Raw genomic sequence first — 16,962 nt, 5'->3', positions numbered from 1 at the left:
TTCAAGACACACATTTACTCGCTGACTATCTTTCTCTCCTTTCTCTCTTTGTCGCTACTAGGCGAGGTGGCTGACATCTGCAGAGTGCATTTACAGAGAAAAAAAATGTGTCAGAGGAGTGTGATGCACTCTTTTGCAGTCATGCACACACACACACACACACACACACACACACACAACACACAGACGCCCCCCCCCCTTTGCTCGGTTTCATTAGCTCACTGGCAGGGTGGCACTTCTCAAGCTCATTACTGAGGAAGGATTTATGGCGCAGCAGCCAGTGGCGGAGAAAAGGCATCTGTCAATAATTGCAGGGAGCAGCAACTCCCATCTCCACCAGCTTTGAAATCTCATTAGGTATGCAGTTATCAGGCATAAAGATCAAAAACATTACTCAGCTCCGACAGAAACCGACCAAGAAACATTAATTAGCAACAGGCCCTCACAGTATAAAATAAAACAGCCTTCTTCCCCTCTCCTCTCATCTCTCACACTTTTTTTTCCTTGTTGGTTGACTCTCTTCCTCTCTCTATCACCTGCCTCCCTCCTCTTAACCACCTCTGAGAATTCAGAGCAGACAGAAATCTACCTGGAGAAGGAATATGGACACATTTCATAGCACAGCCTTGTAAGACCAAAACATTTCAAACACCATGTGATCTGAAACACACGGTCACAGAGACTGGGATGAAAAGACTAATCAATATATAAAACAAGAAGGAGGCAACAATAGGATCCCTGTCCTACAGCATGACTAAAAGGTCACAGATATTCTTATATATACAGCTGATGTTATCCTGAGCTATCTCTCCAGTTATGCTGCTATAGGCTTAGACCGATGGAGGACATAGGGGCCACTTCTCATCATTCTGCTTCATTCTATCTCTATTCTCCAATTCTGCAGTATTTGTTAGTTCAGTCTCTAACTTTATCCTCTCTTTGGTTTTTCTCAACATAGTAACTTAATCCGATCTTTTCCAGTTTGGCTGTGATTCTATCATGGAGAGAAAATCTGCCATCAACAGCAGCAAAGCTACCTAACCTGGACAAGACTCTGCTGTACACCTACACCTTAAGGATAAAGGACATTGTTTTGAGGACCAGAATGTTCACATTTTGGACAAAGAAGACAGGAGGTTTGAAAGGAGTGTGAAAGAAGTAATTTATGTTAAGAGAGAAATCAACGTTAAACAACCCCTCCCCCATACAGGGGACTAGAACATCTCATCAGCTCAGCCAGGCCAACAATCCCCCCCAATGATCCCCCTTTCAGAGGTATAGACCAGTATTGGGTATTGCAGGCTAACAAACAACCCAAAGAGTCCCCATTACTTAGGGGCAGACCCATTCTTCTGGTTCAATTTGCATTTTTTCTAAACCAAAATAAGGTTTTGTTCGGTCCACTATAAAGCCTCGAACTGAACTCTAATTCTTACATTTCGAATTGTAAAAGCTTCCTGGATGGGAAGTGAAACGCCTTCAAATTTGGAAACAAAGTCCAGTGGATTTTTTTTGGAACATCAACAGCTTAGATTATAGATGATAGAGCTTAGCCTGTTTTTCAGTGATTAGTCCTGTTTCTCTCCTAGCTATGGGCTCAGCTTTTACTGGGACTAACTGGGTGTCCTCTCTTTCATCCCCTGACATTAAAACTGGCTCAGAGCTGTTTCTTTCCTATACAGACCTTTAAAAGGGTACTTTTCTTCTCCACTGTCACTGCATTCAGACTCAGTCTGATGAATGGCTGGAGACCCAACAAGAAAATGCAAGTGAATGTCTACTGTCCTTACATGCTCATAAAAAAAAACCTGGAAAAGGACCTGAGATCACATAAGTTTAAGCTTTACAAATGAACTGAATAGAACTCTGTGTCTATATCTATCTATCTATCTATCTATCTATCTATCTATCTATCTATCTATCTATCTATCTATCTATCTATCTATCTATCTAGATAGATAGATAGATATCTATCTATCTATATAGATATATATTTGTAATCCCACAAACATAGAGAGAGGGAGCATTGTGTGTCTTTGTGTGCATGCAGAGAGAGGAGGAAGGAGCTGTCAGTTCTAGAAGGATGTCAGCGCCGGCTGGCCCTGATTACCAGGGCCTCATACGGGTTCTGCTCGGCTCCCCTGCCTTTCATCACAGCCACTTTTACACACACAAAAAGACTGATGGCTGCCAGTCTTGTCTGGGTTCCACCAAATCCTCCGTGGGAAAGTGAGGTAAGGGCTTTGGACTGTCTGAGAGCGCACATAGATACCCGCACACACGCTCTGTAGACATAAAGGCAACCCCCACTGAGGGTAAGAAGAAAAACCCAGACCTGGAGCCGAGCCCAGATGACACTCAAAAGATACACACACTCTTTAGAAAAACTCATCTTCCAAGCAGGACTGCTGCTCCTTCAGGTTTAAGGAGCCCTTTCTGCACACACAGCCATATAACCTGCTCTGTTCTGAACATGACAGGAAATATATGGAACAGACCCGAGTTAATCAGGAGCAGAAGCTGTTTGTCTTCTTTAGATTTAGAGCTGGCTACTTGGTGGACCACCAAAAAGATGCCCCAGACAAAAACGACTAAAGTCAAGTCAAACAACGCCGACGAAATCGGTTCTAAAACAGTCGGGTTCCACTGCCATACCTCCATAAATTAGGATTTACAATCCAACTGACCACTGGATGAAATATTTTGACTTTGAGTCTGACAGTCCAAATACTGAAACATCTTTATTCCATTACGCCCATAAATGCATCAAAATAAAAAAAAAGTCAACTTTTTAGATAAACCATTAGGGGTGAATATTGGTGTGGGTGTTGCGATATGATACATGTCTCACAATACCGTAATATCACTATATTGCAATATTTTTCCAAGCTATCACATTAGATGTTTCAATAAAAAGCAATTGCTGTATATTTCCATCACAAGATATTGATCATTTAATTATTTTGGTACCAATGTGGTTTGGGTTTTGAGTCAGTCCATGTCTTCCACTGTCACTGCCTCAGCTACAGACATGGCGCTGGGCCGCACAGTAAAAGGGATCCACAGCGCTATCTGCAAGAATGGGGATGCAGAGGTAGCCCATTTTCCTTGATTGTTTTTTTTGGTTAAAAATAGATACTAGGAACTGAAAGATCGATATTATATCGGGGAAACAGAAATCAAGATATATCACCAATTCGATTTTTTATCCCACACCCCTATAAACAAAGTAATAGTAATATAAAACTAAGTATTCTCCTCACTGAGCTTGCAACCTATTGCAGACGTGTGTTTATGCTTGTTGGAAAAGAAAACCAGCAGCCACTTTCTGGGACTAGTTTGAGACCCCTGAAATAAGATCAGATCAAAGTAAAACCAGTTTCTATTAACTGGTGACTTACTGGCTTCAGTTAATAATAGAATAATCGTATCGTTCTGTTCTTCATCGCCTGACGGGAAACTTTATATCAGGCAGGATTTAAATAATTGCATTTACGACGCTCCACGGCTTCATCAGTTATTACGAGCATAACAGCCAGACATCAGAGCGAGTTTCTCTCGTTTGTAATTCATTCAGCCCACCACTAGATGGGAGTATATCTGATACATTGGAGCTTTAATACGAGTAACTTGCCCAGTAGGTATGTCATTTGCTAAGAAACCAGTGATACGATAAATATCATGATATCATGTATCGCAGTATCATGATATATGATTTGATCCATGTATTATGATATGATATATGCAGATAAATAAATAAAGACGATATATTTTAACTTTTATTATAATCTAGTTCCAGAAAAACCTCAGGAGATGTTCCGCGGCTGATGGAGAGCAACTAAATAACATTTGCTGCCATCTAGTGGCTGGAGGTTAAGGAGTTATAAAAAGTTAAACAATGTATGTTTGCCTATAAATGGGTTTTTATATTTAAGATCCAATAAGCCATAGTTTTGCTGTTGCAGCAAGAAGGTTCCGGGTTCGATTCCTGACCCGGGATCTTTCTGCATGGAATTTGCATGTTCTCCCTGGGCATGCGTGGGTTCTCTCCGGTTACTCTGGCTTCCTCCCACAGTCCAAAACTATGACGGTTAGGTTAATTGGCTTCTCTAAATTCTCCTTAAATGTGAGTCTGTTTGTGAATGGTTGTTTGTCTCTGTCTTGCCCTGCAATGGACTGGAGACCTGTCCACGGTGGACCCTGCCTCTCACCAGTAGACAGCTGGAGATAGGCACCAGCACCCTTAGCGTGATGGAAAATGGATGGATGGAAGGATGGATAACCCATATTTTAGATCAATATCGTCTAATTAAATATTGTAATATCTCAGAAAAATTTATTATTTCTTAAACCCCTAGAGACGCAGTACGGACTTCAACCATATGTCTTCGTCACAGATCAAACACGTCTCCAACGACTTCAATGGAAGGGTAAAGTTCAGACAAAAATGTTTCATGTTGTCTTGCATTAGCCATCTTTCTTAGCCGCCATACAATGCATAATAAAAAAAAAATTTAAGTCTTTGCTCCTACCCAGAAACAGGCACAGTTCTCTCCTCAAAAATAATCTTTGGGGAGAAAAAGGAGAACAGGGAGGAGACAGACAGAGCAGAGAGGGAAAAGAACTGGGGGTAAAAGGGTGGGGGGGTTTTGAGAAAAGGATGCAGCCTTGTGAGCCAATTTAAGAAATAACTGCTGATGCATCAGCTATTGACTGTTTGAGCACTCGTGATAACGCTCAAGGCGAAACTGGGAGCGAAATGACAGCATCAACTGCCTGCAATAAAGTGCAGTGCGCCAGACCAAGGGAGCTCTAATTGACAGCTGTCAACCTAATGGGAGCCATGACGGAAGATTCTGGGAGAGAGAGGAAAAGAAACACTGTTTATAAACCATCAGCCACTTATCCTCAAGAAATGGAGGGGAAGGGGGAGATATGAGGGAGTCCCAGAGCCTCTCCCTCTGTCTGAATGTTTGTCTACTTCTTCATTCACTTCTACTTCCTCTTGGCCATGCCCATAATCTCTTTTACAATCTCATTCCCATTCTGTCTTTAGCGGAGATAGAATATTCAACCAAGCTAGAGTTCTTCCACTTCATATCTCCTCTCTCTGTTTCTTGGTTCGATGTGGCATATTAGGGCAGGAGAGCTGAAAAAAAAAAAAGAGGAAGGCAGAAGAGGGGCATAACAAATCACCATGTCAGTTTGCTGCCTGGGAAAAACCTCAGTCGGCACAAAATGAGGCTGGAAGAAGGACGGATCCTGGCAAACAGAGACCTGACAGAAACAGAGGCCGGTTAGAGCGAAAGATCTCTGCAGAACTGGACTTAAATACGATAAGTTTCACTAAGCAGCAGATGAAGAGCAGAGATTCTTTCAGATCTGCTTTGATGGATGTTTATTTAATGGTGTTATTCAACCTGCGGCCTGATTGGTCAGGCAGTAACAGGAAGTTAGCCATAAGAACAAGCAGGGGCCAGTTTGGGGCATTAAGTTCAACCTAAGTGCTGGTGCTTCCAACTGCTAAAAGGTTCTTTATAATGTTTGTTTTTACAAACATTATAAAGAAGATAATTTTCATAGTTCACTCCCCCCACTCCCACTTGTTGCTTTCACTGGAGATGGGCCGATACATCGGCCGCCCGATATGTTTGTCTGTTAATGCCATTTTTCTGATATACATGGGTGTACAGCAGCCATGCTCGGTTAGACTGAAAGTAATGTACAATAGTAGCCATTCAAAATTTCCCCACTTTCCTTGATGGGCCCTTGGCTGATCCCCTACAATTCCTTTTTAAACATCAATCAACTTTGTACAAAAATATTCTTTCTGTCATGATTTGTGGACATTAAGATCTAAAGAGAAGCATCATCTCCTGGCCAGACCCTGTAATCCAGTGAATAGCTAGTTCTATAGTTATGCTGCTATAGGCTTAGACCGCTGGAGGACATAGATACCCCTTTTCATCATTCTGCTTCATTCTATCTCTATTCTCCCACTCTGCAGAAGCTGTTCAATCTCTAACGTTCTGCTCTCTCTTGCTTCGCTTCGTCTGTTCCTGTTTGGAGAGAAATATCAGCTGTGCTGCTGCCATCAACACCTTTGTTTATAGATCTTGAAGATCGGCCTGTTTTTCAGTGTAGTCCTGTTTCTCTCACTGTGACTGGCTGGATGTGCTCTCTTCATCCTCTGACATGGGAGCTGGCTGTGTGTTTCCTGGACCGGGCCGCTTTTTACAGTTGCTTTTTGTATCTCTACTTCTCTCTCCTTCAACCCCAGTCGGCCTCAGCAGATGGCCGCTCACACTGAGCCTGGTTCTGCTGGAGGTTTCTTCCTGTTAAAGGGGAGTTTTTCCTCTCCACTGTTGCTACAAGCATGCTTGGTGTGAGGGATTGTATTTGAATCAATGAGTCAATGCAATCAACTGGTTTTCCTTAGATAGAAAACTTTGAATCAATCTGACTGGTTGTTCTGGTAAACTGTAAAATGCCTTGAGATGAGATGTGTTGTGAATTGGTGCTATAGAAATAAACTGAATTTACTGTAATTTTGTAAACACACTAAGCTTTTATATTAACCTGCTTTGCTGATCTAAATCTGAACTAAACCTTCAATCCTGAGAGAATCCTGCTGCTACAATCAGAATGGAGGTTTCTGCTCTGCTTTGATAGAAAATATCCAAAAAGGACAGAAAATGCAGGGCAAATTTGTCATCTAACGTAGAAAGTTTGGATCAGTAATCTTTTTCAAACCAATCACATAAACAGAGAATATCAATAATCTTCTCTTTAAATGTGTCCAGATCATTAGAAACAGCAGAGAATGTCTTTCTTTCTATGGGATTGATATCTTCTGAATTTTATTTCTCCACAACAAACGTCTGATGCCATGTTTTAAAGGTCATTTTCTTGGAAACATTAAGGAGTTTCAGGAAAGAAATCACAGCTGGCTGCATTTTTTTCCTCCTGATTAAGAAACTTTTTGCTAAATTAGGCCAACTTCTTCTACAGCAACGGATATTGATAGATTATTTTCCCAGCTCCATAGGTGACATAAAAGAAGAAGTTCTGTCAGATGAGCATACCCCGTCAGACCAGCATACCCATAGTCAATCCCTGTTTATCTCTTTAGTTTTGTACAAAAAATAAACTTTAAACTACCTCAATGGGTGTGTATCCCTTTAATCATGTACAAAAAAATATTTAATTACTTACTTTTTGATGTTTTCTGAAGCGTATGGCGATCTGACCTTAGATTTTCTTTATTTTTTGTACATAATTAAAGGGATACACGCCCATTGAGGTAGTTTAAAGTCTATTTTTCATATAAAACTAAAGGGGAAAAAAGCTAATCTGACATCTTGCGCATGCGTATTGACTATAAGTCTGCTGATCTGACAGAACAGTGTCATTTTCATAAAGCAAACAAAGGCTGCCTTCACCTCATTCCTCCAAAACAACAAATATAATAATGATTTGCATGTTCCAAACCCTAACCCTACCTTAAAGTAACTATTATACTATTTTGAAAAAAGCTTAAAATTCCTCATCTTCCATTAAGACATTTATGAACTCCAAAACACCCTGATTTCTTATCATTGTTCTCCATCATTTTATGGCAATTAAAAAGTTGCCGTTAGGAATGTGTCCTCCTCCCTGCTGAACGAGGTGAGGGTTGCCGCCGCTCCCCCCCCTCCCCGGGTGAATCTGTGTGAGGGAGTATATTTAAATGGGCCACTGCATCTCGACTCAGATCCACCACGAGTGCAACGTTAACACATCAAGCATGATTAATCCCCCGCTCTCATCTACAATCAATCAAACACACTTGTAAACGCACGCACACACACACAGACGCCTACTCAGAGGCAGAGAAATCACAGAAATCAGCTGCTGCCCCCCCCTCAACCCGCTTTGCTGTCATCTATCTCCTGTTGGACAGAAGCGAATCTGTCTTGATGGTAATATTTACATAAATCATGCTTAGCCCTTCTGGACACCATGCTGATGATCGGCGTTTCTGGAAAATCAACCCAGGTGAAAAATCTTCTACATGGGGGGAAGTGTCATTGAGCAGCTAATAATGACCCATGTCAACGTCATCAATCTGCGGTGGGTCCGTGGAAGGATGGAAGACGTCTGCGACGTGCGGAGACGATCCATCGCTAAGCATTCTTCATGTGAAAAAAGCTGTGAAGCTGCAGCTTGGGGGGGGGGATAAAGGCAGCGCAGGAAGTGTTTGATGTCCAGACTTCCTCTCTGGTAACAATGATCGTCTTGGTCCAGCTTGGCTTTGAAGCCCAAGGACAAAAGTCCAACCGGGGGGGTCAAGCTTATTTCTTTTTCCGTCAGGACGTCTGAAACAATAAATAGCCGTCCTCATGAAACGGTGCGTGTGTGAACACAGAGTGTATTTCTACAGGAGTAACCGTGAGCGGACAAAGGCCAGCCCAACGGCGTAACGACACAACAATAGACCCGTCAGCAACATTATCTTAGTAGGCCCCATATGAAGTACAACACGTGATAAAGGTTCAGGATACGGCGACAGTTCCAGAAATCGGCCAAGAAGATACAATTATGCAATTCTCAGTAGTATAAGATCACACATCACACACACAAAAATAGTGACGTACCTTGAATGGAACCATTAGTGACAGTGCACAACCACGTTACAGACATCCCAAGTTCCAAAACCTCATTTCAGGGAGATACCTCAGTATCAGGTGGGTTTAAGAGGAATTTTTCGCACCATAACATCTGCAAAGAGACGTCCTAGTCTAATTGCGTAGGGGGCCCACCAGGTGTCAGTGATGGGGCCCCTAAGAGGTTGTGGGCCCATAAGTAACTGCTGTCTCAGCTTAGCGATATTTACGCCATTGGGCCCACCAAGGCCGCCTCGCCTCAACGCAAACAGAACCTCTGTCCCTTTCCCTCTGAGAGGTTATTCAGGTTGGGTAGATATGGAGTGAAATAACTGTCCATAAAAATGTTGGCGTGGGTGTTTGAATTCTAAATTCTATTTGTAGGGGGGCTGCAAAGGATCAAAATTAGTAACCGGCCCTTTAAAGGGTTGATAAAAAAATACTTTTTCGTCAATATGTTCCATCCATAACTCCTCAAGTGGAAGAGTTTTATTGTGTCACATTTATTTTAAAACGCAAAATAAGCAAAATAAACGTATTTACATGTACGTTAAACTACTTCTGCGCATCGTTTATCTACCGTCCCACCAAAAAAATCACACATGCGTGAGAAACTGCCGCTTTGAGAGGCGAAAATCGCTCTCCGCTAGAGACTCCACTCATGCTTGGTATCTCATCACACGCACGATCTTCTATATTAAAACGATGCATTTAATTATCAGTACGATGATAATATACAATTACATGCAAAATCATTCTGTTTCACAGAAAAAAAGAAAGTAATGAATTCAAATAAAACTGGAAAATGTATGTAATTTATAAATGTACTTAACATAAAACATTTTAAACAATTTCTAACAGTTTATAAACTATATTTGATAAAACAGGATGCAGTACTATGTAGAAAAGAGAATACTGCTTTTAGTGAAACTTTCTCGTTATTTTAGGGACAAATGCAGTTTGTTTGTTCCTTATTCAGTAGTAAGAGTAGAAATAATACTAATTTACAGTTGTCTTTTCTATCCTTGCTTCTGTCTCCTTGAACCCCAGTCGGCCTCGGCAGATGGCCGCTCACACTGAGCCTGGTTCTGCTGGAGGTTTCTTCCTGTTAAAAGGGAGTTTTTCCTCCCCACTGCCGCTACAAGTATGCTTAGTGTGAATGACTGCATTTGAGTCAAAGAGTCGATGCAATCAACTGGTTTTCCTTAGATAGAAAACTATGAATCAATTTAAATGGATGATCTGGTTGAACTGTAAAGTGCCTTGAGATGACGTGTTGTGAATTGGCGCTATAGAAAGAAACTGAATTATATTGAATTTAATAATATTACTCAAGTAAATTTCAAAAGTAAAGTGCAGTTAAAATATTTCTGAAATACATTTTTGTCAAACAAAATTTCTCTCAAGTGGGCGAGTCACAAGATCATTGGGATGTGGTCGCTGTGCTATATTAAGCGGGTGTTACTATTAATCCTGCATCTAATTCATTCAAATATTCCAGTAAATTGTTAAATGAATGATTAAATATCCCAATAATGTGTTAACTGGTCACGTCTCATCAGCAGGATGTTTGTTAGGCTCCTGTTTCCTATAACAACGGTTTAATACTGCTTAAGGCTTTTTCAGAAGGTTTTGGTGATTTAGATGAGACCAGTTACCAGGTAAGAATGGATCATTATTCATACCTGAAACTAATATGTTCACGGTGATTTAATGAATTTACCGTTAATCAGTAAAAAAATAACGATTTTCATCGCGATCACTGAGTCCGGGAGCGCCTCACTCCTGCCAACATCCGGCAGTGACGTCACGGTGCGGTAAGCCTAGCGCCATTCTCCCCACTTTACAAGCAGAATCAATGGAAACTACTAGACACATCTGCAATCAATAACAATTATTGAAGATTTCCAGAGGACTTCACCATTTTAATTTACCAGAGCTATAGTGAAACTGACAATGCCCACGTGCATGGCAGCTGGATGTTGGAATACATCGGGTAAAAGTGAAAAAAAAAAAAAGTTATTTAACCTTTCCAATTCCTGATCCTCCACGGACGGGTTGGTCGTTGGATCGCCAACTTGAAGAGGGAGGATTTACCATCGAACTTCTGGCCAGAGAAAAAACACGTAATATGTAGCCAACAGAAGAATGTTTTCTAGATGACTTGGATAATAGCGCGTTGTGACAAACACCAGATACAGCACTGGGACTTGATCAACAGCCGATACCGCACTGTGACATTACAAACCAGTAGGTGGCAGTAGTGTTCTTTGACAAACATGGATGCCTCCAGTAAAGCACATTCAGATGAAAATTACTTTAACTTAAAAACATTTATCATTTATTGTAGAGTATGTAATAATTTCATATTTAAAGCACTTTCAGGAGTTTGAATTCTGAATATAATCTGACTTTTCCTTTAAAGACAGATATTTTAGTCTTCTGTGATAAATTTGTAAAGAATAAACGAAATATTTTAGTGTCGCTCCAAAAACAAAACAACAAAAAGATCAAATAGTGGATAATATTTATGGATAAATCCATTTCCAAATGCATTCATTTCATGGACATTAACATTTCTATTTTCTAGCTCTTGATCAACTCTTTCATTTCAACTCCTTCCTTGAACTTCCTCCTTCCTCCTTAAGCGTTTCAGCCTCTAAACTCTCCATCAGATGTGGACATTAAGGAAAGGAAAGCCTATTAAACAGAGCCGATGCAGACAATAACGAAGTGCACTTTAAAATGTAAATACGGTATAAAAACAGCCATTTGCAGCAATGATGCATTGCAATCATCTTACAGAATTAGAGCAGATAATTCTGCAGTTTGAAAGAGGCTGCTTGTTATTTTTTCAAGTGTGACGAATTACCGTCCAGCATACAGAAAACATATTTTATTCCAGCTGGATGGAATCAAACTTCTGTAACCTTTTCCATTCTCTTTTAGCCACCGCTGCTAAAGCCGAATTCATCGAGAGCTACGATAAAGATTTATAATTAGAGAAAGCCAGTGAAAATAAACCAAGATGTTCTATTATTGTGTTTTACAATAGAAAAAATAATTTTCTTTAGTGGAACGAGGCCAGCTGAGTGATCTGCCGTGATGGCAGCGATGAAGAACGACGGCCAGCCCACCTCTAAACGCACAGCATCTGTTTAACGCTAAAAAACATTAAATTATTGTTAAAGTCCTTGCGCAGCTGCTGCTGTTGTAGATTTTTTTTACTAATTTTGCATGAAAACATAAAGGAACCTTTTCTTATTGCCTTAATAATCAAAAATGTTTTTATATTCAGAGATGGAGCCACAGTGAGGGGGTCCGCAGGCTGCAGAGCCTCGGTTTAGGAGCTAAAGTCAATATCTGAATTTCCTCAAAGTGTCACAATAATATAATTTAGTATTTTATAACTTTTTTTACCTTTGCAAACAAACATTCATTTTAAAAATGCTACCTAAGGTTTTATATGTTATATGGAATAAAACAACCCTGAAACCAGCTTCTTCTTCTTCTTCTGCAGTTGGATGAAAATGTAGAAAATGCATCATTCGGCATCTGAACTAACGGATCGTTCCGAGTCCGATGTTCCTTCTGCTTGAATTACAGCAACTGGTGCAGAAAAGCAACGTTTTGATCTTTTCGTCTTTATTCTGCTCATAAAGTAAAACGGCTGCTGAAAGTCTTCAGGTCAAGATTAGCTTCAGAGCCACGAGGTCAGTTTTAAATTTTGCTTTTAATTGGACGAATGTAGAAGGCTGTGGACGTTACCTTTGACCTCCCATGGAAAAATAAAGTAATTTACATTTTCTAAAAAGCAAATGAAGTCAACGGACAAAAGTTAACGAAAGCCACTAAATATAAATCAATGAAAAACATCCATCTTCTTTTTTTTTTTATCCAATTAACCAAATAATAAAGACGTTTAATGAAATGTTATTCTTCATTTTAGTTTATTATTTCCGACTAAAGCCAAAGTAACTCTTTAAAAGTCAATTACAGATGATGGAAATTTAAACTTTAGTGTAAACCTCCAGCTTTGTCTGAGAGAGCGAAGGGGGGGCCCAATCAGGGCGACACGGGGTCCAGAGGACTACATGGCGAGGTATGGCGCAGGCTTAATTGGTGAGTGTGACATGAGTGCGGAGCTTGTCATCTCCAATCATTAGGTCTGTCAGAGATCCATCAGACGGCGGGCTAATTAGAGGAACGCTAATGAAGCTGGCAAAACAACTTCTCTGTTTAGCTGCCTGGGCGCGCTGCGACACCTGGGCAGGAAGCGAGTGTGGGCGAGTCGGTCCAGAACGCATCATGGAGTGAGAACTAATTCTGCATAAACCCCTCCCATGTTCAAGCAGAAGGAGAGTGAAAAAAAGGGGATTTCATTTTTTTAACCACACCAATAAAAATCCTAATCAAGCCGATCATTTGCATTCTGCCTTTAACTACTGCCGTTACTGAAGAGCAATCAGTTTGTCATCATTTCGTTGTGTGGAGGAGAATTGCAGCCTGCAGCTGGAGGGAAGGAGGGAAGGAAGGAAGAAAGGAGGGAAGAAAGGAGGGAAGGAAGGAAGGAAGGAAGGAGAGAGGGAGGGTAGAAATGCCTCCTTTAACTCATTTCTCCTTATTTGTTTATTAGAGAAATCATCTCGTTTATCTTGCTACATCCATCCATCCATCCATCCATCATCCGTCCATCTATCATCCATCCATCCATCCATCCATCCATCCATCCATCCATCCATCCATCCATCCATCCATATATCATCCATCCATCCATCTAATATCCATCTGTCATCAAGCCATCCATCATCCATCCATATATCATCCATCCATCCATCCATCTAATATCCATCCGTCATCAAGCCATCCATCCATCCATCCATCCATCCATCCATCCATCCATCCATCCATCCATCCATCCGTCTTTACAGGCATTCCTTCACCCCCCCCTCCTCCTCCAACCATCGTTTCCATTAGGACTAAAACATTTTGATCCAGCTAGTCTCCAGCCTGACATACATGAGTCTCCCTCAGCGTTTCGCGTCTCTGTGCCAATGTCTGATTGACCATTAGGGCCGTTGATGAATGTGGCTGTCAGAGGGCAGACAATTAAATCAAATATGAAACAAAGTCTCTCTGACGGATCCTCTGATGGAGCAAAGCAGTCCTCTCCTTTCCATGCACGCTTACACTTAAGGAGCCAGTCTAAAAGGCTGGTCGTTGTATAGTGGCCTAAGTGGCCCAATAATCCTCCGACCGTGGATAGTCCAGGTGGAGAAAATAAAACTACATGACAAAGATGTGCTAGAAATGAGTTGAGTGACTGGACGGGTCCTAGCAGAGGGAGTTTATGAAGGAACGGGGAGGAGCGAGGGGCGATTCATTAAGACTTAACGGGTGGGAACAGACCAAAGGCTCCGACTAATGACATGCCATCAATCAGGCATCAAGTCAAAGGCAGCAACTGTCCATTAAAGGTGTCTCCCAGTTTGCTCTTCCAGCCTGGGGGCGGAAAATAATCTTTACTGGCTAAAAATAAAAAGTTCTTCCCAGAAACGGAACCAAAACCAAAAACAGCTGAAACTATCAGTGAGATTTCTGAGATAATAAGCTGAATTCCATCCTAAACAACAAAGACTTATATAAAATAATAATAACAAAAAGGAAACGATGCAGAGAGTTATATTTTAAAACAGCATCCACTATCTTAAATGACTTTATTTCAGATCCTTTACTATCAAACCTCTAAATTCAGATGAGGAGCACAAACCCGGGGAAAAACGTGGAGCTTTATGGAATAATAAAAAAATCCTCTAAAACTATAAATGAATCCGAGTTTCTGTGGGTAAAACAGAAAAAAAGAGGATCGCTCTGAAAAAACTTCCATCCCACTGGGATTTCTGAAAGGACACAAACTCCCAGGTGACCTGTGACCTTTTAGGAGATTAATTAACAGCTCTGTCATGTAAACACCTCTGAATCTGATTCCATCAAAATATGAACACGCATGTGAGCCGGATTAATTTTACATTTTAAAATCTTTAAATTAAAAAGAAGCAGTAATTATAAAAATAAAAATAAGAGAACTCCTCCAGAATCAGCAAACGATGATCTGTTTCTAACCAAAACAAGCGGAAATGGATCCAAACTGACCAAAGAGTCTTTAGTTTTAGCAAGAAAGGATTTATCCTTTAATCCATTTGACACAAACTTTAAAAAAGCTGGTAAATCTGTATCTGTGGGATTTTCTGACAGGTTAATATAGCAAAACGTTAAACATTAAACAACTAAAAAGGTGGTGGTGGTGGGGGGTAATTGTTGTAAAACATGCGAAACAAAAGCAGCGCGTTACCTGCGGCGCGCCGGGGCGCCTGCTGCTTCCTCCGCGGCATGTCGGCTTCAGGGTCCCAGCAACAGGGAGGGGAGGGGGGAGGGAGGGAAGGGGGTAGGGGGGGGGGATATCCTTAGGAGCTTTGATCCAGTTTCTCCCCCGCCTGGCTCCGCATAGACCGAGCTGCTGAAGGCGGAGGACTTGGCTGCAGTTTTGCGGGGAAATAAAAAAAAAAAAAAAACGGGATGAGAAGGAGCCAGAGAGGAGCGCGCGGCTCACCGCTCCGCTCTGATGGAGGTGGTGGGGTAAGGGTGGGGGTCCAACAGAATAACGGCCGATCTGCGCCCTTTTTTTTTGCGTCTCCCTGTGATCCTCAGTGTGACTCAGTGGCAACAGGCGAGCTGGAGGGATAAAAACAACAGATGATTGCGTCAGTCAGGAGCAGCAGCTACAGACACACTGAAACCCTGCGCCCCTCGAGCTCACAGCCAGCTCTCCGCCCCCCTCCCCTCCCCACCCCCCCCTTCTCTGACGCCTCCTGACTTCTTCAAGCCCTCCGATATTTTCCTGAAGCTCACCGGAGGGGGGGCGGAGTGAGCAGATGATCTGGTCCTGACTTACTTCACAGGCTCCATGCGCTCCTCTGGCACCAGCCGCTGGAGCTCCTCTCCGGATCCATTCATTCAAGCTCTTCCTCCGCTTCAGAGGAGGAGGAGGAGGAGGAGGAGGCTCCCCGAGGTGTGCTGCGAGAAAACATCTGCTGGGAGGCAAGTCATTCAGGCAGCATGGGCGCGCGCGCGCGACACGCTTCACAACAAACACACACGTGCGCGCGTGCGTGAATCGACGAGATACGCGCTTGATTGGGTCTCCCTTGTTTGTAATGATGTAGATGAGGAGGTGGAGGAGGAGCAGGCTGCAGGCGGGCGCGCGGAGGAGCAGCTCCGACACACTTTCCTGGAGGAGAGTCTTCTTTTCCTCCTTTCTTTTCTCTCGTGTTTTCAGGCAGACATGTCTTCTTCCTCCGCTCCCGCAGCAAAGTTTCTCTCTCTGATCAGAGCAGTTCTCAGGTGAGCTCAGAACTTTAACAGATGATTTTTCTTCTTTTTTGATTTGATTTCACCTTGTTGGGAAGAAAAGTTTTCTTGGAGCGGCGCAGCTTTCAGCGGCGGATTGAAGGTTTTTGTGGAAAGAAAAATGAAGAAGGAAGGTAAGGTTGAGTTACCAAAGGCTGCTGCCCTCCTCCTCCTGCTCTCTTTCTTCTCTCCTTTCACGCTGCTCTCCTCCGATCTTCCTCCCCATCCAGATGTGCAGCTGTCCGCTCGCTAACTGCTCTCATCCCTTCCTTCCAGCCAGAGCGCTTCCTCTGCTCCGCACATGAACGACGTTTCCGCTCCGAATCTGTCCGTGACTGAGCGCGCGGCTCCGCCGTTAGATCCGCCCCAGCATCTGTCCGTCTTTCCATTGGTGCATCCATCAGTGTCTCTCTCGCACACACAACCACGCGCGCGCGCGCGCGCTCTCCTCGCCCCCCCCAGAGGATGAGGTGCCACTCCATCGCCGCTCACTCTCTCATCCTCTCCTCCTCCGGACTAAAACGCTGCTTCGTTGTTTATGTTTGTTTCCTCATGAACGCTGATTTTATTTTAATGCTTGTTTTGCTGCTTTAAGACCTAAAACAGAAAAAGAAACAAAGATTTAAAAATAACTCAGTTATTGAGTCATCGTCTTAAAAACTTCTTTGTGGTTTTGATGTAAAAAAAAAAATAACTATGCAAGAATGCGCGTTTTGTAAAAATCTAAAATAATTTATTTTGGAAAACACAAAAAAGTAGCATATATATATAAATGTATACATATGTATTTAGATGCAATATGTATTATATACATACATATGTATACATATGTATGTATATAAGTCTGTATCTATCTCTCTTTATATATATATGTAGCTATATATATATATATATATATATATATATATAT

At 41.9% G+C, this 16,962-nt stretch overlaps 1 protein-coding gene across 1 annotated transcript in view; it reads right to left on the bottom strand.

The window, feature by feature from the left end:
- Positions 1-15,070, bottom strand: part of LOC107086801 (teashirt homolog 3-like) — a 56,176-nt gene extending 41,106 nt beyond the window's left edge. Inside the window, exon 1 of the mRNA XM_015377998.1 lies at positions 14,998-15,070. Coding sequence (XP_015233484.1) covers positions 14,998-15,037 — 40 coding nt within the window. The 5' untranslated portion in view covers positions 15,038-15,070. The remainder of the gene's footprint in view (positions 1-14,997) is intronic.
- Between the last annotated feature and the right edge of the window lie 1,892 nt (positions 15,071-16,962).

This window comes from Cyprinodon variegatus, unplaced genomic scaffold (genome assembly GCF_000732505.1).
Source record: "Cyprinodon variegatus isolate N-32 unplaced genomic scaffold, C_variegatus-1.0 Scaffold162, whole genome shotgun sequence".
Classification (NCBI taxonomy): domain Eukaryota; kingdom Metazoa; phylum Chordata; class Actinopteri; order Cyprinodontiformes; family Cyprinodontidae; genus Cyprinodon; species Cyprinodon variegatus.
The sequence above is the reverse complement of the archived record's forward strand: the minus strand, read 5'-3'. Positions and strand labels throughout refer to the sequence as shown.